The sequence below is a fragment of the Thalassophryne amazonica genome, chromosome 5, assembly GCF_902500255.1.
Source record: "Thalassophryne amazonica chromosome 5, fThaAma1.1, whole genome shotgun sequence".
Taxonomy (NCBI): domain Eukaryota; kingdom Metazoa; phylum Chordata; class Actinopteri; order Batrachoidiformes; family Batrachoididae; genus Thalassophryne; species Thalassophryne amazonica.
Window position 1 is genome coordinate 101,372 of NC_047107.1, and position 24,938 is coordinate 126,309.

General features: G+C 41.9%; 1 protein-coding gene across 1 annotated transcript in view; it reads left to right on the top strand.

The window, feature by feature from the left end:
- The window catches only part of LOC117509704 (nuclear receptor corepressor 2-like), a 217,439-nt gene that overhangs the window by 89,434 nt on the left and 103,067 nt on the right, over positions 1-24,938 (top strand). Inside the window, exons 10-12 of the mRNA XM_034169424.1 lie at positions 5,287-5,407; positions 5,803-6,022; positions 23,676-23,840. Coding sequence (XP_034025315.1) covers positions 5,287-5,407; positions 5,803-6,022; positions 23,676-23,840 — 506 coding nt within the window. The remainder of the gene's footprint in view (positions 1-5,286; positions 5,408-5,802; positions 6,023-23,675; positions 23,841-24,938) is intronic.

Sequence of the window (24,938 nt, forward strand, 5' to 3'; positions counted from 1 at the left end):
AGCAGGTGTGTGTCCTGATTCCTGGTCCTCACAGGGTGGTTGTGTCTGTAGGTGTCCAGTTCCATCCTCCGTCCACATGAATCAGTGTGGGAGGGGGACATGTCCCTCGTGTTACTGCCCAGTTCTTTATCCACGTGGCTCCCCTCAGGGTCACAGTCTGGGTCTGGACCCGATCCTGCGATGTCTTCCTGCTGCTGTTAGTGTGTTGTTGTGCTCGTCCTTTGGCTGCTTCTCATCTGTTTTTGGGGAACTTCATCGTGACCATCTGGCACTGGATCACACAAATGAACTTATTTATTTCCATTATATTGCTGGGGTTTTTCTTTTTTTGACGGTTCGTTCTGTTTATGAGCACAGGTAAATAATTCAGTGCTCGTATTCATGATTTTACTGTGCTTTCTTGAGTGTAAGTCACAGTTTTTTTTTTGTTTGTTTTTTGTTTTTTTGCGAGTTTGGGAGGTGATGCTACTTGTTTACCACAAATCATGCACTCGTTCTTAATAATAATAATAATAATAATAATAATATGAACAAATTGTTCCGTAAGACTTTCCCCAGAGTCAGTGCACTTAACTAACAGGCTCGATAGGCTGGGCAGGCTGGACGCAAATGCAGAATGCAGGAGCACAGCTCAGTAGAGAAAAAAATGTTTACTGGGAGAACAGGCTGGGGTCGGTACACAGATAGGCGGTCCAAACAGAGCAACAGGATCAAAAAGTGTGGTCGGAGTACAAACAGATAGTCAAAAACCGATGAGGCAAACAAAGCAAGGCAAGAGAACAGTAACTGAGCTGGAAGGAAGGCACAAGGCGCATCGATCTGGAGAAGGACAGAGACAAACTGTGAGGCCTGTAAAGCACCCAGGTCATTAACTGCAAACTCAGAACAGGTGTGTGGAGAAACTCCCAGAACAGGACAGAGAAAACCCATGCAGAAAGACAGAACAAGAGACAGAAAACAAAAACAACCCATAAAACCAAGAACCTGACTTGAACAAAAGTCCACTAACACAGTGCACAAAAGAAATCAGTGAATAAACAAACTCAAGATGCATTTCCCATGTTGTGTGTCAGCAGTCCGTTCCGCTGTGTCAAATAATCCAACACACATTAATTTGTGCATCCTGCTTAATTTTGAAGTGTTATGTTGCGTTTACACATAATGATGACAGATCATGAATACCACGAAATACACAGTCTTGGCTGCTGATTACAAATGTGTAGAGTCTGGGCAGAGGCATCAGGTGTCCTAAGGAACTTCTGCAACCTGTTACCACGCGTTACAATTAATGGCACGTGTTGGTGGAGAATTATCAGGAACCATTACACACAGTCAAGAATAATGTTCTGCGCTGTTGCAAAGAGACCAACCTCTGTTCATTTTCAATCAGAGTGGATGTTATACAGCAACAAGAGACAAGTGGTCGCTGTGCTGCCAGCTAGGCAGGACCAAAACAGAGAGAGATCCACTTTATGCAAATGTCGCGCAACCAGACACCAATACCGCCAGTCCAAATGATTGGCAGTGTGATGCATGTTGGTAGGTTGTTGGTTCTGTATTGCATTGATGTCTGTTCTCCCTGTACCCTATCCCATTTTGATTTCAACTCCAACTTTGTTAAATGGATACAAATTCTGTCTAAAGAACCCAAGGCGGCAGTGATGACAAATGGAATCATTTCCCCTTTCTTTAATCTGACCCGGGGAACTAGACAGGGATGCTCACAGAGCCCATTATTGTTCATTGTCTTTTTAGAGATTCTATCAGTGTCTGTTAGACCACACCCTGGTGTAAGAGGAGACACTGAAGAAAAATTATTACTATACGCTGATGACATTTTAGCAGTAATATCTGAACCTTTGACTTCTCTACCACACCTGATGGACACCATTCAAATTTTTTCCAAATTTTCGGGCTACTCCATTAACTGGAGCAAATCTGAGGCAATGGCTCTCTTCAAATCTTGTATTTCATCTATGGTGGAAAAGCCAGGGCTCAAAATGGTACGTGCATTTGTGCACGTATTATTCGAGCAGTGCACGTAATTTTATACTGCACTTGCACAAGTAACTTTATCCATGTTTTATCAACTATAAGCACCAGTAGAATGAACCAATAAAGAATAAATAAGGAAAAAAACAATTTCCAGTGTGTTGTGTTCATCTTCCCTGGGTTTTATGACTCTCACACACGGAGCGAGTTACTGTGCTCTATTTGTTGTGGAAAGCTGACATACGTCGCCAGCGGCGCGCGCACGTGAAAAAAACAAACAAACTGGCTGCCGCTTACAGAACCCGGGAGAGGTCACTTAAAGTGATATTTTTTTCTGGCCATGATAATTTGTGCACACATTTTCCTTTAATTGAGCCCAGGAATTAATAAAACATGCTCTCAAATTATTAAAACGTGCGCACGTTTTCCTGGCCATGATAATTTGTGCGGACGTTTTCCTTTAATTGAGCCCTTGAATTAATAAAACGTGTGCACGTTTTACTTTCGTTCAAAATGAACTTCATAATATGAGCTAAATTGTCATCCTGACGACAGGGAGACGCTTCGCCCTCAGCATCCTTTTTAATGTGCTTAAACTCCAGATGATGTCATGCTGGGTAGCTGGAGTTCTCTATATATCCTTGTGCGCCCAAACCAGAGATGATACACTCTGACCAGATCCATTTCTAATGGGGAAATGTATCACACTGTCTCCTGGTTTGTTGACTGATAGCCAACATTTATGTGTCAAGACAATACTGAGTGCACGTTTTACAAATTGTAGCCACGTTTAAGTAGATGTTGTCCTTGTTTTGCTCAAACGATGCTTTAAACGTGCGCACAATATCATAAAACGTGCACACAATATAATAAAACGTGCACACAGTATAATAAAATGTGCGCACAGTATAATAAAACGAGCGCACAGTATAATAAAACGAGCGCACAGTATAATAAAACGAGCGCACAGTATAATAAAACGTGCGCACAGTATAATAAAACGAGCGCACAGTATAACAAAACGAGCGCACATTCTCTCCACATGCAAAACATTTTGTGATGACAATTCCAGGGCACTGTAGTTCCTCGCTCTCTCTCTCCCCTCAAACTCTGTCTTAATTGTGTTATAAACCAGTCTCCAATAATCTTCACGGGCAATTTGTTCGCGCGCACACATGAAAAAAAAAACTATCTCCTGCTGCTGGTCTTGCCTCAAACTCTCCCCATAGAAGAAGAGTCTGACACATTATTACAATATAATAAAACGTGCACACAATATAATAAAACGTGCACACAATATAATAAAATGTGCACACAATATAATAAAATGTGCGCACAGTATAATAAAATGAGCGCACAGTATAATAAAATGAGCGCACAGTATAATAAAACGTGCGCACCGTATAATAAAACGAGCACACAGTATAATAAAACGTGCGCACAGTATAATAAAAGGAGCGCACAGTATAATAAAACGTGCGCACCATATAATAAAACATGCGCACAGTATAATAAAACAAGCGCACAGTATAACAAAACGAGCGCACATTCTCTCCACATGCAAAACATTTTGTGATGACAATTCCAGGGCACTGTAGTTCCTCGCTAAGGGTCTGAGCACCATTAAAGAGCTGTTTGAAGATGGGGTGTTTTTGTCATATGGCAAGCTGTTGCAGAAATTAGATCTGGTGGGAAAAAATAACTTGGAAATTTTTGCAAATGAAGAGTTGCATTACCTCAAAGTCATGTAATATTACTGATAATATGATAATTGATTATATCAAACTTCCACGTGGTCAACGAAAAGCCTCACGATCTTATAAAAGTGCTAATTCTTCTCTCAGTGCTGACTGTGATCAGTTAAAGATGATTTGGCAGAGGGACCTTGGTGGAGAGATTAACAGTGACAGATGGGCAGTAATTGTGTCTGATTGTGGTAAATATGTGAGAGAGGCGAGGGTAAACTCACACAGTATAAAGTATTACACAAATACTGTTACACACCATCCAGACTGTACAGGATCAAAGTCTTGGGTGATGATTTGTGTTGGAAATGCAAGAAGGAAACTGGTGCTTTCCTCCACTGTGTGTGGGAATGTGTCTTGATTAGACCCTTCTGGACTCAGGTTCGTAATATTTTTAAGTGACTGGCTTGGAGCAGAGATTCCCTCAAATCCAGAGGTCTGTTTGCTGGGGGATAGGTCCCACTTACCCAGTATAACCAAAGGTAACGTTTCTGTAATTTCGATGGGCACAACAGCAGCTTGTTAAGTCGATCTTAAGACATTAGAAGGCATCAGAAGGTCCACAAGTGAAAGAATGTGTGTGTGCAGTGACTGCAACTGCATCATCCTATGAATGTATGCTGAGTAGACTGAGTGATGACAGGGAGGAGGGGGTGACCCTTTGGGACAGGTTTTGGAATTACAGAAAGGTAAATAATGACCCCCCCACTAACATTTTGGTTCTGTTGTGTTTTCCCCAAGTGGGATTCTGTGATACTGTATACCTCAGCATCATGTCTAGATGTTTTTAGGTATGGGGGGTGTGTGCAGGTGTGTATATGTGAGGGTATGAGTGGATATCATCGTGTACTCACTGTGTTTTGTACTTATTGCATATTTTTGGGGCACATGTGTGGAGTCTGTTAGTGGAGTCAATTTTTAAGCGTATACTGTTTGTTCCTGTATGGAGAAACTTGTTTAATTTGCCATGTACCAAGCCTAAGAAAAGTTCAATTAAAAACCTGAATTCAAAACATAAATAAACTGTAAACCATCAACCCTCTGTCACATTTCTTTGTCATAAGGGTTTGATATTGAAATGTTAATAATCATTGGCATTTTTAAGTATATATTGGTTTCATAATTTTGCTAAATCTGTTTTCTCTTGATCTAAAAAAACACACACACACCAAACAAACACATGAACAGGGCTGTTCTTAAAGATCCTTTGGTACACATCACAAGCTGAGGTCTTTCTGCATAAATCCCCTGTCCAGGTCATCTGGGTCTGACATTCTGTGTTGTCTAAAGTGTGTCTGATAACATGAACATCGCATGTTTATTTATCCAGCTTGCTCATTTTTGAAATTTCAAAGTGACAGCACAGGCTGTGGTGTGCACATGTGCTACACTGAGTTCCTGTCTGTGGTTAAACTCACTCCCACAGAACTTGTGCATTTAAAACTGAGTTCCTCATAGAGAAAGAAGGTGTGGCTTGTACCCTGGAGAATAGGGTTTTGATTCTGTTGTTTGTGTGGTTGTCCTCACTGTTCTTCCTGTGTGTGTGCAGAATAACATCTCCTCGACCGAGCCTCCTGAACTTCAGCCATGATGGGGTCATATCCCCCCCTCTGCAGAAGCCCATGGACCTGAAGCAGCTCAAACAGAGAGCAGCTGCCATCCCACCTATCGTGAGTCACTCTGTCTGTGCGCTTCTTTTCCACGTTATCCCTGCACGCTGCACAGCAGCCAGAGGGAGAGCGTCACGGTAACTGAAAACTGAGCAGGCACGCCGTCATATCACCATGTACACAGATAAGTCTGTTTCAGGTGAAGCTCAGTCATATTTGCAGAAGATGAAGCAGCCAGATGGTGGAGGATGAGATGATTACATTGTGTAGAAGAAATCAGATGGCAGATGGGGAAACGTTAGCTTCCTCCAAAAGAAGAGCTGTTTATTGGGCATCGTGTTATCAGATGGCATCCGTGGCCAACCGTATGTCACATGGCGGCCAGAAGCAGGCTTATATCTGACTGTGGTCTGTGTGGACCTCACGCTTTTATTTCCCTCTCAAATGCCTTGTAGATGCCAGAAGCGACTTTACGAGGGAGCCCGCGGATCGGGGGTGGAAAGCTGGGGCTGCCCCCCCATGCCCTGGAGCTGTACCAGCAGCAGATCACCATGGCCCACGGCGAGTCCTCACAGGACGCCAAACAGCAGCCGTACACACCGCAGGCAGAGCGGGACGCCGTCCTCAGTGCCAGTCCCCGAGTCCATCCACGCAGCCCCAACGGCGACAAGGACGGTGCGCTCGTCTGCTCACACAAACTGCTTCTCCTTCCTCTCCCTCTCTCGCCCTCCTTTCTCCTTTGAGTCTCTCTGTTACTCCTCCACCCTGTTTTCTGTGTGATTTATTGCTTTGTCAGATTTGTCAGACTTTCTGTGTGCATAACTTTAGAGGCACGAACTACAAACTGGAAGTAGCACATAATAGAGGAGGATAAAGGGTTGAAAAAGAAGCCCAGCGAGGTTGGCAGAAGGTTTTTTTTTTTGTTCTTACTTAGTCCTTGTCACATACTCTCACCTTGAGTGTATGTCCTCTGGTGATTATGATATTCAAGTGTTTCTGGGACACAGAGAGAACTGGTAAATCGTGGAGAGCTGTTACTGATCCAGGAGGGAGTATGGTCCGCCTCCCTGCTCCCAGGGTGGACTTAACAATAGTGCAGGAAAAGACTTTCACTCCTCCTGAAACAGAAGTGCAGCAGCCAGCCTTTACTTCACAGTGTTGGTGGGTTTAAGGACGGCTGTTTACCTGCCAACACATTTACCACAGGGCCCAGAGTTACGGCTCAGTGCCAATGCCTTCCTGTCTGGACTGTGCCTGACGGGGGCATCAACAAACACCAGCAACGTCTACCAAAGTGCCATCAAAGACTAAAGTTCTTCCTTTCTGAGTTTTTTCCCTCGTCAGTTTGAACAGTGCTTCGAGGCCTGAAGAGTGAAAATTCATTCATATTCTTAAGTCAATAAGGCTGCTAGTAAATTCACTGAGGCAAGTAAGTATTTGATTCAAATAAATGTAAATGGACTGCATTTATATAGCGCTTTTCCATCTGCATCAGACACTCAACGCGCTTTACAATCATGCCTCACATTCACCCCGATGTCAGGCTGCTGCCATACAAGGCGCTCACTACACACCGGGAGCAACTAGGGGATTAAGGACCTTGCTCAAGGGCCCTTAGTGATTTTCCGGTCAAGCTAGGATTTGAACCGAGGATCCTCTGGTCTCAAGCCCAAAGCTTAACCACTACACCAGTGATTTTCAACCTTTTTTGAGCCGCGGCACCCTTTTTATATTTACAAAATCCTGCGGCACACCACCAACCAAAATAATATTATAATTCTATTACCTCTGGTTTTGCGCAAAACCCAATTATTGCAACAGAAAATCGATACAGAAAACACTGCATTTCGAAAATCCTCAAGCATTTTGCGCTCTGTTCTCAAGTAGGGCTGTCACGATTAGGAATTTCTGGAGACGATTAATTGTCAGACAAATAATTGCAATTGACGAATATATTGTCTATTTTTTTTTTCTTTTTTTCCCTTCTTTATATTCTACTATTGTAGTATAATTACACAACTCTGGAAGAACGTTTGACTTCTGTGAATGGAGAAACTGGGAATAGTGCAACATTTTTATTTTTATCTTCATTTTACATACAGTCCCAACTTTTTCTGAATTGTGGTTGTTTCTGTTGCATTTCTGAAATTGTTTCTCCTCATCAGTCACGTTTTGTGCTTAAACACTGCATTAAGCTCAAGATTAAACAAATAAATACCTTTGGAAAGTAACAGCTGTTAAAGTTCAGAGTTCTCACCTGTTTTTTGTGATCTCTGCATCTGAACATCACCACAGCTTCTCCATGTCAGGGTTTGTTTGTTTTTTTTTTTTGTGGCTCAGTTCATTCATATAATCTCATTTTTTAAAATATGTTTTTAAAGATATTTGACCGTTTATTTCATCTCATGATCTCATAAATTCAGCATACGACGCGCACATGGTGTGAACAGGACGGTAACGGCAGAATCACACCTTTAGAGAAAGTTCAGAGAGAAGTAAAAGCAGCTTCATGTTTTGGTTTTGTTAACATGTTTATTTGGGTTAAAATCCTCTCTGCTCTGCGCTCGCTGCGCACTGATGGTTCTCAGACTGTAACGTGTCGCTTCTGCATTCAGGAATCTCCCTCACGCACCCCCTCCCTCGCAGCCTGCAGCCTGTTGACTCCGCGCACACACACACACACACACACACCGCATTTTAGACGGCTTTTGAAGAAGACGGCCACTGTTTTAATCAGCCGTCTTATCCATACGGAGGCTGCAGCACTATGATGTCAGATTGAGTCGTTTTATGCTTTGTGGATAAAATAAATAATTCACGGTAATCGCGAATATGAAAAATAATCGCGATTGACGAATATTGTAATAATTGTGACAGCCCTAATCTCAAGTGTTTTTTTTTTTTAGACGTGTCGGCACTTTTATTCACACTAATCTGCCACTCAAATATTCACGGAGCGCAGAGGCTGCCTTCAGCGAACCCAGTTGTGAGCGAGAAGGCCCAAGTCTGACCACGGTGACATCAACGGAGGTCAGGCCGCCTTCCCCGCACACCTCCACAGCCGACGCGGTTTCTCCATCCCCAGAGGAGCCATGCTCTGTGAGCAGCTGAGATTCACGCTGTAGTCAGCAACCCGTAACCATGGAGACGCACGCTATGTGCGCAAGTATGTCTATTATACTATAGTACAGCGCTTTGCTGCCATCTACTGGAATAAAAGAGCATTACATCATCTGCCACTATTAGAGCACATACACCTGATAATGGTGATATTTGATAACTGCCCACGGCACCCCTGACGATCGATCACGGCACCCTAGGGTGCCGCGGCACCCCGGTTGAGAATCACTGCACTAGACCATCACCATTTGTGTATTTGTTGAAAGATTAGATGGGGGTGGGGTTAAAAATTTCAAATGAAATGAGAGAAATTTTAAAAATGAGCCATCACACTGTGCTCAGCGAGCTGCTGGGTTTCCTTCTGTGTACAGTAAACATTAGGTTGGTGTGTGGGTTCCCGTGTGATGGGTGCTGGGCTCTGAAAGTACACAGTGGGGTTCTGGTCAGTGGTGTAGTCTACATTTTTGAAGTGGGTAGACTATGTTTTTTTGCCCGTCATCAGCCCCGTGCGTATGCACCCCGGTTATTAACATTTTTAACACCATAACAACAAATAGATCTATACTTTCCATCTGATCATTTATATTCTATATTTGCCACTATAAATGTGAGAAATGTGTCAGAATGTAAGTAAGTAATTTGCACCAATTGCAAAATACAGTATACAACAGTCAGTCAATCAATTTTATTTATATAGCGCCAAATCACAACAAACAGTTGCCCCAAGGCGCTTCATATTGCAAGGCAAAGCCATACAATAATTACAGAAAACCCCAACTGTCAAAACGACCCCCTGTGAGCAAGCACTTGGTGACAGTGGGAAGGAAAAACTCCCTTTTAACAGGAAGAAACCTCCAGCAGAACCAGGCTCAGGGAGGGGCAGTCTTCTGCTGGGACTGGTTGGGGCTGAGGGAGAGAACCAGGAAAAAGACATGCTGTGGAGGGGAGCAGAGATCAATCACTAATGATTAAATGCAGAGTGGTGCATACAGAGCAAAAAGAGAAAGAAACACTCAGTGCATCATGGGAACCCCCCAGCAGTCTAAGTCTATAGCAGCATAACTAAGGGATGGTTCAGGGTCACCTGATCCAGCCCTAACTATAAGCTTTAGCCAAAAGGAAAGTTTTAAGCCTAATCTTAAAAGTAGAGAGGGTGTCTGTCTCCCTGATCTGAATTGGGAGCTGGTTCCACAGGAGAGGAGCCTGAAAGCTGAAGGCTCTGCCTCCCATTCTACTCTTACAAACCCTAGGAACTACAAGTAAGCCTGCAGTCTGAGAGCGAAGCGCTCTATTGGGGTGATATGGTACTACGAGGTCCCTAAGATAAGATGGGACCTGATTATTCAAAACCTTATAAGTAAGAAAAAGAATTTTAAATTCTATTCTAGAATTAACAGGAAGCTAATGAAGAGAGGCCAATATGGGTGAGATATGCTCTCTCCTTCTAGTCCCCGTCAGTACTCTAGCTGCAGCATTTTGAATTAACTGAAGGCTTTTTAGGGAACTTTTAGGACAACCTGATAATAATGAATTACAATAGTCCAGCCTAGAAGAAATAAATGCATGAATTAGTTTTTCAGCATCACTCTGAGACAAGACCTTTCTAATTTTAGAGATATTGCGCAAATGCAAAAAAGCAGTCCTACATATTTGTTTAATATGCGCTTTGAATGACATATCCTGATAAAAAATGACTCCAAGATTTCTCACAGTATTACTAGAGGTCAGGGTAATGCCATCCAGAGTAAGGATCTGGTTAGACACCATGTTTCTAAGAATTGTGGGGCCAAGTACAATAACTTCAGTTTTATCTGAATATAAAGCAGGAAATTAGAGGTCATCCATGTCTTTATGTCTGTAAGACAATCCTGCAGTTTAGCTAATTGGTGTGTGTCCTCTGGCTTCATGGATAGATAAAGCTGAGTATCACCTGCGTAACAATGAAAATTTAAGCAATGCTGTCTAATAATACTGCCTAAGGGAAGCATGTATAAAGTGAATAAAATTGGTCCTAGCACAGAACCTTGTGGAACCCCATAATTAACCTTAGTCTGTGAAGAAGATTCCCCATTTACATGAACAAATTGTAATCTATTAGATAAATATGATTCAAACCACCACAGCGCAGTGCCTTTAATACCTATGGCATGCTCTAATCTCTGTAATAAAATTTTATGGTCAACAGTATCAAAAGCAGCACTGAGGTCTAACAGAACAAGTACAGAGATGAGTCCACTGTCTGAGGCCATAAGAAGATCATTTGTAACCTTCACTAATGCTGTTTCTGTACTATAATGAATTCTAAAACCTGACTGAAACTCTTCAAATAGACCATTCCTCTGCAGATGATCAGTTAGCTGTTTTACAACTACCCTTTCAAGAATTTTTGAGAGAAAAGGAAGGTTGGAGATTGGCCTATAATTAGCTAAGATAGCTGGGTCAAGTGATGGCTTTTTAAGTAATGGTTTAATTACTGCCACCTTAAAAGCCTGTGGTACATAGCCAACTAATAAAGATAGATTGATCATATTTAAGATTGAAGCATTAATTAATGGTAGGGCTTCCTTGAGCAGCCTGGTAGGAATGGGGTCTAATAGACATGTTGATGGTTTGGAGGAAGTAACTAATGAAAATAACTCAGACAGAACAATCGGAGAGAAAGAGTCTAACCAAATACCGGCATCACTGAAAGCAGCCAAAGATAACGATACGTCTTTGGGATGGTTATGAGTAATTTTTCTCTAATAGTTAAAATTTTAGTAACAAAGAAAGTCATGAAGTCATTACTAGTTAAAGTTAAAGGAATACTCGGCTCAATAGAGCTCTGACTCTTTGTCAGCCTGGCTACAGTGCTGAAAAGAAACCTGGGGTTCTTATTTTCTTCAATTAGTGATGAGTAGTAAGATGTCCTAGCTTTACGGAGGGCTTTTTTTATAGAGCAACAGACTCTTTTTCCAGGCTAAGTGAAGATCTTCTAAATTAGTGAGACGCCATTTCCTCTCCAACTTGCGGGTTATCTGCTTTAAGCTGCGAGTTTGTGAGTTATACCACGGAGTCAGGCACTTCTGATTTAAAGCTCTCTTTTTCAGAGGAGCTACAGCATCCAAAGTTGTGCTCATTGAGAATGTAAAACTATTGATGAGATACTCTATCTCACTTACAGAGTTTAGGTAGCTACTCTGCACTGTGTTGGTATATGGCATTATACCATGATGCACTGTTTCTTTCTCTTTTTGCTCTGTATGCACCACTCTGCATTTAATCATTAGTGATTGATCTCTGCTCCCCTCCACAGCATGTCTTTTTCCTGGTTCTCTCCCTCAGCCCCAACCAGTCCCAGCAGAAGACTGCCCCTCCCTGAGCCTGGTTCTGCTGGAGGTTTCTTCCTGTTAAAAGGGAGTTTTTCCTTCCCACTGTAGCCAAGTGCTTGCTCACAGGGGGTCGTTTTGACCGTTGGGGTTTTACATAATTATTGTATGGCCTTGCCTTACAATATAAAGTGCCTTGGGGCAACTGTTTGTTGTGATTTGGCGCTATATAAAAAAAAAATTGATTGATTGATTGATTAGAGAACATAAAGAAGGAATCATATCCTTAAACCTAGTTACAGCGCTTTCTGAAAGACTTCTACTGTAATGAAACTTATTCCCCACTGCTGGGTAGTCCATCAGGGTAAATGTTATTAAGAAATGATCAGACAGAAGGGAGTTTTCAGGGAATACTGTTAAGTCTTCTATTTCCATACCATAAGTCAGAACAAGATCTAAGATATGATTAAAGTGGTGGGTGGACTCATTTACATTTTGAGCAAAGCCAATAGAGTCTAATAATAGATTAAATTCAGTGTTGAGGCCGTCATTCTCAGCATCTGTGTGGATGTTAAAATCGCCCACTATAATTATCTTATCTGAGCTAAGCACTAAGTCAGACAAAAGGTCTGAAAATTCACAGAGAAACTCACAGTAACGACCAGGTGGACGATAGATAATAACAAATAAAACTGGTTTTTGGGACTTCCAATTTGGATGGACAAGACTAAGAGTCAAGCTTTCAAATGAATTAAAGCTCTGTCTGGGTTTTTGATTAATTAATAAGCTGGAATGGAAGATTGCTGCTAATCCTCCGCCTCGGCCCGTGCTACGAGCGTTCTGGCAGTTAGTGTGACTCGGGGGTGTTGACTCATTTAAACTAACATATTCATCCTGCTGTAACCAGGTTTCTGTAAGGCAGAATAAATCAATATGTTGATCAATTATTATATCATTTACTAACAGGGACTTAGAAGAGAGAGACCTAATGTTTAATAGACCACATTTAACTGTTTTAGTCAGTGGTGCAGTTGAAGGTGCTATATTATTTTTTCTTTTTGAATTTTTATGCTTAATTAGATTTTTGCTGGTTATTGGTGGTCTGGGAGCAGGCACCGTCTCTACGGGGATGGGGTAATGAGGGGATGGCAGGGGGAGAGAAGCTGCAGAGAGGTGTGTAAGACTACAACTCTGCTTCCTGGTCCCAACCCTGGATAGTCACGGTTTGGAGGATTTAAGAAAATTGGCCAGATTTCTAGAAATGAGAGCTGCTCCATCCAAAGTGGGATGGATGCCGTCTCTCCTAACAAGACCAGGTTTTCCCCAGAAGCTTTGCCAATTATCTACAACCCCTGGCAAAAATTATGGAATCACCGGCCTCGGAGGATGTTCATTCAGTTGTTTAATTTTGTAGAAAAAAAGCAGATCACAGACATGACACAAAACTAAAGTCATTTCAAATGGCAACTTTCTGGCTTTAAGAAACACTATAAGAAATCAAGAAAAAAAGATTGTGGCAGTCAGTAACGGTTACTTTTTTAGACCAAGCAGAGGAAAAAAATATGGAATCACTCAATTCTGAGGAAAAAATTATGGAATCACCCTGTAAATGTTCATCGCCAAAACTAATACCTGCATCATATCAGATCTGCTCGTTAGTCTGCATCTAAAAAGGAGTGAACACACCTTGGAGAGCTGTTGCACCAAGTGGACCGACATGAATCATGGCTCCAACACGAGAGATGTCAATTGAAACAAAGGAGAGGATTATGAAACTCTTAAGAGAGTAAATCATCATGAAATGTTGCAAAAGATGTTGGTTGTTCATAGTCAGCTGTGTCTAAACTCTGGACCAAATACAAACAACATGGGAAGGTTGTTAAAGGCAAACATACTGGTAGACCAAGGAAGACATCAAAGCGTCAAGACAGAAAACTTAAAGCAATATGTCTCAAAAATTGAAAAATGTACAACAAAACAAATGAGGAACGAATGGGAGGAAACTGGAGTCAACGTCTGTGACCGAACTGTAAGAAACCGCCTAAAGGAAATGGGATTTACATACAGAAAAGCTAAACGAAAGGCATCATTAACAGCTAAACAGAAAAAAACAAGGTTACAATGGGCTAAGGAAAAGCAATCGTGGACTGTGGATGACTGGATGAAAGTCATATTCAGTGATGAATCTCGAATCTGCATTGGGCAAGGTGATGATGCTGGAACTTTTGTTTGGTGCCTTTCCAATGAGATTTATAAAGATGACTGCCTGAAGAGAACATGTAAATTTCCACAGTCATTGATGATATGGGGCTGCATGTCAGGTAAAGGCACTGGGGAGATGGCTGTCATTACATCATCAATAAATGCACAAGTTTATGTTGATATTTTGGACACTTTTCTTATCCCATCAATTGAAAGGATGTTTGGGGATGATATCATTTTTCAAGATGATAATGCATCTTGCCATAGAGCAAAAACTGTGAAAACATTCCTTGCAAAAAGACACATAGGGTCAATGTCAATGACAGATCTGATTTGATGCAGGTGTTAATTTGGGGGATGAAAATTTACAGGGTGATTCCATAATTTTTTCCTCAGAATTGAGTGATTCCATATTTTTTTCCTCTGCTTCGTCTAAAAAAGTAACCGTTACTGACTGCCACAATCTTTTTTTCTTGATTTCTTATAGTGTTTCTTAAAGCCAGAAAGTTGCCATTTGAAATGACTTTAGTTTTGTGTCATGTCTGTGATCTGCTTTTTTTCTACAAAATTTAACAATTGAATGAACATCCTCCGAGGCCGGTGATTCCATAATTTTTGCCAGTGGTTGTATGAAGCCCACCTCATTTTTTGGACACCACTCAGACAGCCAGCAATTCAAGGAGAACATGCGGCTAAACATGTCACTCCCGGTCCGATTGGGGAGGGGCCCAGAGAAAACTACAGAGTCCGACATTGTTTTTGCAAAGTTACACACCGATTCAATGTTAATTTTAGTGACCTCCGATTGGCGTAACCGGGTGTCATTACTGCCGACGTGAATTACAATCTTACCAAATTTACGCTTAGCCTTAGCCAGCAGTTTCAAATTTCCTTCAATGTCGCCTGCTCTGGCCCCCGGAAGACATTTGACTATGGTTGCTGGTGTCGCTAACTTCACATTTCTCAAAACAGAGTCGCCAATAACCAGAGTTTGATCCTCGGCGGGTGTGTCGTTGAGTGGGGAAAACGGTTAGAAATGTGAACGGGTTGGTGGTGTACATGGGGCTTCTGTTTAGAACTATGCTTCCTCCTCACAGTCACCCAGTCGGCCTGCTTTCCCGGCTGCTCGGGATCTGCTGGGGGGCAGCTAACGGCGGCTAAGCTACCTTGGTCCGCACTGACTACAGGGGCCTGGCTAGCTGTAGAATTTTCCACGGTGCGGAGCCGAGTCTCCAATTCGCCCAGCCTGGCCTCCAAAGCTACGAATAAGCTACACTTATTACAAGTACCATTACTGCTAAAGGAGGCCGAGGAATAACTAAACATTTCACACCCAGAGCAGAAAAGTGCGGGAGAGACAGGAGAAGCCGCCATGCTAAACCGGCTAAAATCTAGTAGCTACGCTAAGCTAGCGGATTCCTAAAAACACACAAAGTGAATAATGTGTAAATAATTTAGAGGTGATTCAGCAGAGGGAGTGCTTTAGTTAAGGCACGTGAAGATTACACTGTGAAATAAATCGTTATCTAGTTAACTAGATCAATCTAACTGCGCAGATTAAACAGCTAACAGATACAGAAAAACACCGCTGTGCTCCGGAACAGGAAGTGATACAATACCGCAGTGAGAGCCAACCACCAGTAGAGGCCAGGAGCAGAAGGTAGATCAGTAAATCTAAAAGAGTGATTAAAAAATACAAAGATCAAATACATTTTTTTTTTAATTTAACAAAGAAATTTAATCAGGTCATAAACCAGGAATAAACAATGTTTAAATCCAGCCAAAGGTATCATATGCAAGCTACTGTGTATTGTTTAACAGTAAATAAGACAACTTTAAGTCACAGTCACTCAAAAAAAAAAAAAAGTGACTGTGACTCCTTGTTATTAAGAAAGAAAAGTTCTCTTAACAATAATGAGCAGATTATTGCCTCCCAACTAAGTATATTGCAAGAGTTCACTTTTCCTCCCTCTATTTAGTAGCGGATATGAGCCTGTACTGCCAAATTCAGCAGCTGCAAGATTCACCCTTCATATAATCCACATGGCCCCACGTTGTTTGTGGACAGTTTAGGCGCATAAACAAAAACAAAACAGAACACACCGGTCTACATGAGCATGCACCGGCTGCAGAGCCTCACGCCTCCTACCACAATCTCTGTTGAAGCTGACAGAGTCCATCATCAGGTCCAGACGGGGGACTGGAACCTGTAGGCTTTGTGGTCCATACCCAGTATAAACAAGCTAGTATTAGTATACGTTAAGTTCCATTAAAACAGCAGCTAGGCTGAAGGACAGAAGCTCGCTCCCAGAAAATTCACATACAACAATGAAAATATGGTAGATGCTTTACTTTGAAGAAACCTTTTCAACCCAAGTATAAGTAAGTATACAACCCCTGGCAAAAATGATGGAATCACCGGCCTCGGAGGATGTTCATTCAGTTGTTTAATTTTGTAGAAAAAAAGCAGATCACAGACATGACACAAAACTAAAGTCATTTCAAATGGCAACTTTCTGGCTTTAAGAAACACTATAAGAAATCAGGAAAAAAAAATAATTGTGGCAGTCAGTAACGGTTACTTTTTTAGACCAAGCAGAGGAAAAAAAATATGGAATCACTCAATTCTGAGGAAAAAATGATGGAATCATGAAAAACAAAAGAACGCGCCAACACATCACTAGTATTTTGTTGCACCACCTCTGGCTTTTCTAACAGCTTGCAGTCTCTGAGGCATGGACTTAATGAGTGACAAACAGTACTCTTCATCAATCTGGCTCCAACTTTATCTGATTGCTGTTGCCAGATCAGCTTTGCAGGTTGGAGCCTTGTCATGGACCATTTTCTTCAACTTCCACCAAAGATTTTCAATTGGATTAAGATCCGGACTATTTGCAGGCCATGACATTGACCCTATGTGTCTTTTTGCAAGGAATGTTTTCACAGTTTTTGCTCTATGGCAAGATGCATTATCATCTTGAAAAATGATTTCATCATGCCCAAACATCCTTTCAATTGATGGGATAAGAAAAGTGTCCAAAACATCAACATAAACTTGTGCATTTATTGATGATGGTGCAACAGCTCTCCAAGGTGTGATCACTCCTTTTTAGATGCAGACTAATGAGCAGATCTGATTTGATGCAGGTGTTAGTTTTGGGGATGAAAATTTACAGGGTGATTCCATAATTTATTCCTCAGAATTGAGTGAGTCCATATTTTTTTCCCTCTGCTTGGTCTAAAAAAGTAACCGTTACTGACTGCCACAATTTATTTTTCCTGATTTCTTATAGTGTTTCTTAAAGCCAGAAAGTTGCCATTTGAAATGACTTTAGTTTTGTGTCATGTCTGTGATCTGCTTTTTTTCTACAAAATTAAACAACTGAATGAACAACCTCCGAGGCCGGTGATTCCATAATTTTTGCCAGGGGTTGTACTATGAAGACAACCATGCAACTAATACCGGAGAGTATGCCACTTACCAATTCCAGTCATTTTAAAACTACACTATCCAACAGCCAACGGGACTCAAGCTCAAGAGACATCTGTAGATTACGGGCAAAACTCTATTATTTTTTAAAAAGCTGTTTCATTTTAGATTTTAACAATAAATGAACGGATCATTAAAAATGTCCACGAATCAAAGTCAAAAGACATTTGCCCAGGTAGAAGCTCTCCACTTATTGTGCTCAAATTCATATTTTAGAAATGACTCTGTCCTGATAACAACATTAAAGGCAATTACATATTTTGACAAAATTATAAGTTGAAATGACCATTAAAAAAATTCATCAAGAGGTTGATGTCACAGAAATCCTACTTTACAATCACACTGCAGTCATTGTTAAATTATTTCCTGTTGCATTTATAATAAACATTTGTACGAGGTCTGTCAATAAAGTAATGGTCCTTTTTATTTTTTTTCAAAAACTATATGGATTTCATTCATATGTTTTTACGTCAGACATGCTTGAACCCTCGTGCGCATGCGTGAGTTTTTCCACGCCTGTCGGTTACGTCATTCGCTTGTGAGCACTCCTTGGGAAGGAGTGGTCCCGCCCCCTAGTCGGATTTTCATTGTCTGGAAATGGCGGAATGAAAAGGACTGTGAAGACTTTGACAGAGTTTTTTTCCGCTGCAGCGCTGCTTGGCTCTCTGTCTGCGGTGGAGGGGGAGCGGCCAGTTCTGCACAGCCAGGCTGGATTTTAGAAAAACTACCTGGTAGCACTACCAAACTACCTGTGACGGTGCTGTCAGAACACTGTGGCGCGGCGTCGTTGTTCCATTGTCTGGGGAGAACTCGGTGTTATCATGTTTTCCATTGCCTGCTGCGTGGAGTGTGGCAGGAATAACCGAAGATGCTTTCTCGCGAGGTGCGAGAAGAATTTGAACGTTTTAAACCAAAAAAAAAAAAAAAAATGCCACTTGTCCGGTCGGTCAACGATTTAGAGCTATTACTTGTCCGATTTTACACTTGTCCCGGACAATCGGACAAGCGTTAATGTCGATGGTAGGACTTTGACAACATTAATAAAAAAAACTGTCGGTGTTTTTACTGTTCTTTTTCTTTATCTCTCACTCTCTGCCCCTCACCTCACTGCTCTGGGAGATGCACAGACAGCCTGAGCCTGATAGATCCAACCGTCAGGCTTCATATCACTGCCTGACTTGTCATACGTTCCGACTGCTTATACAAAAATAAACAAACATTTGTTAACTTGCCCAGACACTGATCTCTCCCCTTCCTCGTTGATGACTCCGATATGCGTTTGTTTGAGATGCTGCATCATTACCGTCGTACTCCCGTGCCATGCGAGGTCCAACTTGCAAATGTTGCAGTTAACAAGCGTCTTTGCGTTGTTTAACGTAAAGTGCTCCCACACTTTTGAAGTCTTAACTTTATTTTGTCTACTTGCATCAGCCATATTCTAACTGTGTAGTTCTACGAAACAGCGTCTGATCTGCTTTGTGCACTGGTTGCTACTGGCGTCAGAAGTGGCCAGCAGCTTCTGACGCCATAATCGCTTGACACAACGCATCGATGACACAATTGGTGCCAACGACTGTTGTCATCGAATTTTATCGATTTTATCAATTCGTTGTTGCAGCCCTAACAACAACAAAAAACATTTCCAAGGATTTTTCTTCAGAAAACTGCTCTATAAATGAGCAGTCCTGTCACACATTTGTTTTGTGCAGATCAGTGGTTTCTGCACCAATCTGTTTTGTACAGAACAGTGGTTTATGCACCCATCTGTTTTGTACAGAACAGTGGTTTATGCACCCATCTGTTTTGTACAGAACAGTGGTTTATGCACCCATCTGTTTTGTACAGATCAGTGGTTTATGCACCGATCCGTTTTGTCCAGATCAGTGGTTTATGCACCGATCTGTTTTGTACAGATCAGTGGTTTATGCACCCATCTGTTTTGTACAGGTCAGTGGTTTCTGCACCGATCCGTTTTGTCTAGATCAGTGGTTTATGCACCCATCTGTTTTGTACAGAACAGTAGTTTATACACCCATCTGTTTTGTACAGATCAGTGGTTTATGCACCGATCCGTTTTGTCCAGATCAGTGGTTTCTGCACCCATCCGTTTTGTACAGATCAGTGGTTTATGCACCCATCTGTTTTGTACAGATCAGTGGTTTATGCACCCATCTGTTTTGTACAGATCAGTGGTTTCTGCACCCATCTGTTTTGTACAGGTCAGTGGTTTATCAATCAATCAATCAATCAATCAATTTTTTTATATAGCGCCAAATCACAACAAACAGTTGCCCCAAGGCGCTTTATATTGTAAGGCAAGGCCATACAATAATTATGTAAAACCCCAACGGTCAAAAACGACCCCCTGTGAGCAAGCACTTGGCTACAATGGGAAGGAAAAACTCCCTTTTAACAGGAAGAAACCTCCAGCAGAACCAGGCTCAGGGAGGGGCAGTCTTCTGCTGGGACTGGTTGGGGCTGAGGGAGAGAACCAGGAAAAAGACATGCTGTGGAGGGGAGCAGAGATCGATCACTAATGATTAAATGCAGAGTGGTACATACAGAGCAAAAAGAGAAAGAAACAGTGCATCATGGGAACCCCCCAGCAGTCTACGTCTATAGCAGCATAACTAAGGGATGGTTCAGGGTCACCTGATCCAGCCCTAACTATAAGCTTTAGCAAAAAGGAAAGTTTTAAGCCTAATCTTAAAAGTAGAGAGGGTGTCTGTCTCCCTGATCTGAATTGGGAGCTGGTTCCACAGGAGAGGAGCCTGAAAGCTGAAGGCTCTGCCTCCCATTCTACTCTTACAAACCCTAGGAACTACAAGTAAGCCTGCAGTCTGAGAGCGAAGCGCTCTATTGGGGTGATATGGTACTACGAGGTCCCTAAGATAAGATGGGACCTGATTATTCAAAACCTTATAAGTAAGAAGAAGAATTTTAAATTCTATTCTAGAATTAACAGGAAGCCAATGAAGAGAGGCCAATATGGGTGAGATATGCTCTCTCCTTCTAGTCCCCGTCAGTACTCTAGCTGCAGCATTTTGAATTAACTGAAGGCTTTTTAGGGAACTTTTAGGACAACCTGATAATAATGAATTACAGTAGTCCAGCCTAGAGGAAATAAATGCATGAATTAGTTTTTCAGCATCACTCTGAGACAAGACCTTTCTGATTTTAGAGATATTGCGTAAATGCAAAAAAGCAGTCCTACATATTTGTTTAATATGCGCTTTGAATGACATATCCTGATCAAAAATGACTCCAAGATTTCTCACAGTATTACTAGAGGTCAGGGTAATGCCATCCAGAGTAAGGATCTGGTTAGACACCATGTTTCTAAGATTTGTGGGGCCAAGTACAATAACTTCAGTTTTATCTGAGTTTAAAAGCAGGAAATTAGAGGTCATCCATGTCTTTATGTCTGTAAGACAATCCTGCAGTTTAGCTAATTGGTGTGTGTCCTCTGGCTTCATGGATAGATAAAGCTGGGTATCATCTGCGTAACAATGAAAATTTAAGCAATGCCGTCTAATAATACTGCCTAAGGGAAGCATGTATAAAGTGAATAAAATTGGTCCTAGCACAGAACCTTGTGGAACTCCATAATTAACTTTAGTCTGTGAAGAAGATTCCCCATTTACATGAACAAATTGTAATCTATTAGACAAATATGATTCAAACCACCGCAGCGCAGTGCCTTTAATACCTATGGCATGCTCTAATCTCTGTAATAAAATTTTATGGTCAACAGTATCAAAAGCAGCACTGAGGTCTAACAGAACAAGTACAGAGATGAGTCCACTGTCCGAGGCCATAAGAAGATCATTTGTAACCTTCACTAATGCTGTTTCTGTACTATGATGAATTCTAAAACCTGACTGAAACTCTTCAAATAGACCATTCCTCTGCAGATGATCAGTTAGCTGTTTTACAACTACCCTTTCAAGAATTTTTGAGAGAAAAGGAAGGTTGGAGATTGGCCTATAATTAGCTAAGATAGCTGGGTCAAGTGATGGCTTTTTAAGTAATGGTTTAATTACTGCCACCTTAAAAGCCTGTGGTACATAGCCAACTAACAAAGATAGATTGATCATATTTAAGATCAAAGCATTAAATAATGGTAGGGCTTCCTTGAGCAGCCTGGTAGGAATGGGGTCTAATAAACATGTTGATGGTTTGGATGAAGTAACTGATGAAAATAACTCAGACAGAACAATCGGAGAGAAAGAGTCTAACCAAATACCGGCATCACTGAAAGCAGCCAAAGATAACGATACGTCTTTGGGATGGTTATGAGTAATTTTTTCCTCTAATAGTTAAAATTTTGTTAGCAAAGAAAGTCATGAAGTCATTACTAGTTAAAGTTAATGGAATACTCAGCTCAATAGAGCTCTGACTCTTTGTCAGCCTGGCTACAGTGCTGAAAAGAAACCTGGGGTTGTTCTTATTTTCTTCAATTAGTGATGAGTAGAAAGATGTCCTAGCTTTACGGAGGGCTTTTTTATAGAGCAACAGACTCTTTTTCCAGGCTAAGTGAAGATCTTCTAAGTTAGTGAGACGCCATTTCCTCTCCAACTTACGGGTTATCTACTTTATGTACCCATCTGTTTTGTACAGATCAGTGGTTTATGCACCCATCTGTTTTGTACGGGTCAGTGGTTTCTGTACCGATCCGTTTTGTACAGGTCAGTGGTTTCTGTACCGATCCGTTTTGTACAGGTCAGTGGTTTCTGTACCGATCCGTTTTGTACAGGTCATTGGTTTCTGTACCGATCCGTTTTGTACAGATCATTGGTTTCTGTACCGATCCGTTTTGTACAGATCAGTGGTTTCTGCACCGATCCGTTTTGTACAGATCAGTGGTTTCTGCACCGATCCGTTTTGTACAGATCATTGGTTTCTGTACCGATCCGTTTTGTACAGATCATTGGTTTCTGTACCGATCCGTTTTGTACAGATCAGTGGTTTCTGTACCGATCTGTTTTGTACAGATCAGTGGTTTCTGTACCGATGTGTTTTGTACAGATCAGTGGTTTCTGCACCGATCCGTTTTGTACAGATCGGTAGTTTCTGCTCCGATCCGTTTTGTACAGATCGGTAGTTTCTGCTCCGATCCGTTTTGTACAGATCAGTGGTTTCTGCTCCGATCCGTTTTGTACAGATCAGTAGTTTCTGCTCCGATCCGTTTTGTACAGATCGGTAGTTTCTGCTCCGATCCGTTTTGTACAGATCAGTAGTTTCTGCTCCGATCCGTTTTGTACAGATCGGTAGTTTCTGCTCCGATCCGTTTTGTACAGATCAGTGGTTTCTGCCACTTGTCTTCCGTGTTTTGGCCCGACGCGTCATTTCTATTGGACAACGCAAAGGTACATCACAGCTCAGAGCATCGAAAGTTGAACTGGATTGAACTTTGACGCGTCAGCCTGCCGACAAGCGGCAATGCGCGCTCCCATCAGAAGCGTCGGTTTAGCTCGGCTTTTGACGCACCGCTTCTGACGCATCTAAAAAACAACCCGTCTCATTGAAAATAATGCTTTTTAGACCGTTTTTTGACTCATTTGACGCGTCTGACGTATTCAGTGTGAAAGGCCCATTAGCTTAGTGAACAAATAAAAAACTAGCTGTTGTAGGCTAGCCCACTTACCAGCAATGCAGACAGCGCCAGGTTTATCTCCTCCACTCAGAGTGCAAACTTCATCAATCGGCCCTGAAGCAGCAGGTGGACATTTTCAAAAAAATCTAAAACCGAGGCCTGTTTTCTTTTCATTTTTCGGGTAATAATCACCACCGATACTTTCTCTAGCATTATTCTTGTTTGTGTGCAGCTTTTGTACTGATTAGCTGGTAGCCCAGCCCCCATCTTTCTATGAGCCAATTAAAACTCTTCTCTAGCAGAGTGAGCTTGGGGGGGGGGATACATGCGGTGCACTCTGCAGTGATGGACGCCTGATGGCTGTCTTTTAAAGGGAGAAAATAAAATTACAGTCAATGAGCGCTCATTTTATGTACACCATCACGTTCCCCGGAGCAATTTCAAGTGGGTAGATGGAAATTCCAGGTCTTTGTAGGTGAGTAGATGGCGTCTACCTGCGTTCCATGTAGACTACACCACTGGTTCTGATACTTGATCATGGCTGATGATGAAGACAACAGAGCAGTGAGGAAAAGAGGGTCTCCTGACTGTGTTTGTCCTCTGCTGTTCCAGAAAAGGCCCGAGTGTCCTCTCCACATGGTGACGCTAAGAAGCAGGCACCGGGCCCTGACGACCACAGATCCTCTAACTTTAATCGCCCAGGCCTCGCACTGTACCCTGCGTCCCCACGAGATGTGGCCAAGATGGGTCACGATCAGCACCTGCTCCACTTTAACGGTGAGTCTTCTTTCTCTGGACTGAACCTGCATGTGGACCTGAGTGTATCTGTCAGGAAAACATAAGGACAAAATCAGTCATGGAACAGGGTCGTGCTGTGTCAGATCAGCGAGGTATCTACCAACAACTCCACCACTGCTACCGCTGTTTTGCTAGCACTTCCTCATTGCCTACTTTGATTTTCATTTTGGTGTCAAAACAAATGGATCTCTCGAGTTCATTAGCGCGCTCACTTTCTATTTGACGCCCCTCTTGGGGAGTTCCCATGGCCTTCTTTCAGTGCCCTGAACAGTAGTGAAGATAGGTTCTGATTGGCCATTTTTGAGTGAATGTGGTGCGTATAATTGTCCAACACTCTGAAGGTATCAGAGTGATCACCACAAACATTTCCAGGAATGTTGTTGAGACTATGAGCTAACTCTGACAGGAAGTTGAAGACATTTGAAGGACATGTTTTTGGGTTTTCACATTTGAAGTTTTTACTTTTATGTAACATTTTTCTGGATGATGCTAAACTGAAAACAGCATCTGTGATAGGGTGCACTGATTTCATTAGTGTTTACTTTGCAAATTAAGCGTGTACGAGCAAAAACATGAGAGTCCTGGGCGTTACTCATGGATCCCAATCATCTCACAAACACTTACAAAATTCTGAGAGACGTCATCAGATTTTTTAGTAGCCTTGTTTACAGGCACATAAAAATCTGGCTGTTGTCTTATTATTAAGTGGTCATGCAAACGGCAAAAGCTCATATGCTTTTTCCCATAAAGTATCTGATTGAGAAATTGGAGTAAAACCTCGATGTCCCTCCTGTACTCTGATTTCTTTGGTACATGTAAACCATTAATCAGATTTATTTTGTTCTTTTACATCTGTGAATGTGTAAAAGCAGTTGTCATTCACATTTCCAGAAGTGCAGATGGACAGCCTGCTGTCACGTCAGCCTCGTAGTTCAGAGAGTTCATTGTGTTCAGTATGGTGTGCAGCTTCCTCAGCATCCTCCTCTCTGACACCTCCACCACAGACTCCAGCTCCACCCCAGGACAGAGCCAGCTCTCCTCTTTGTGTCAGCTGCTTTCAGCCAGCTGACACAGCAC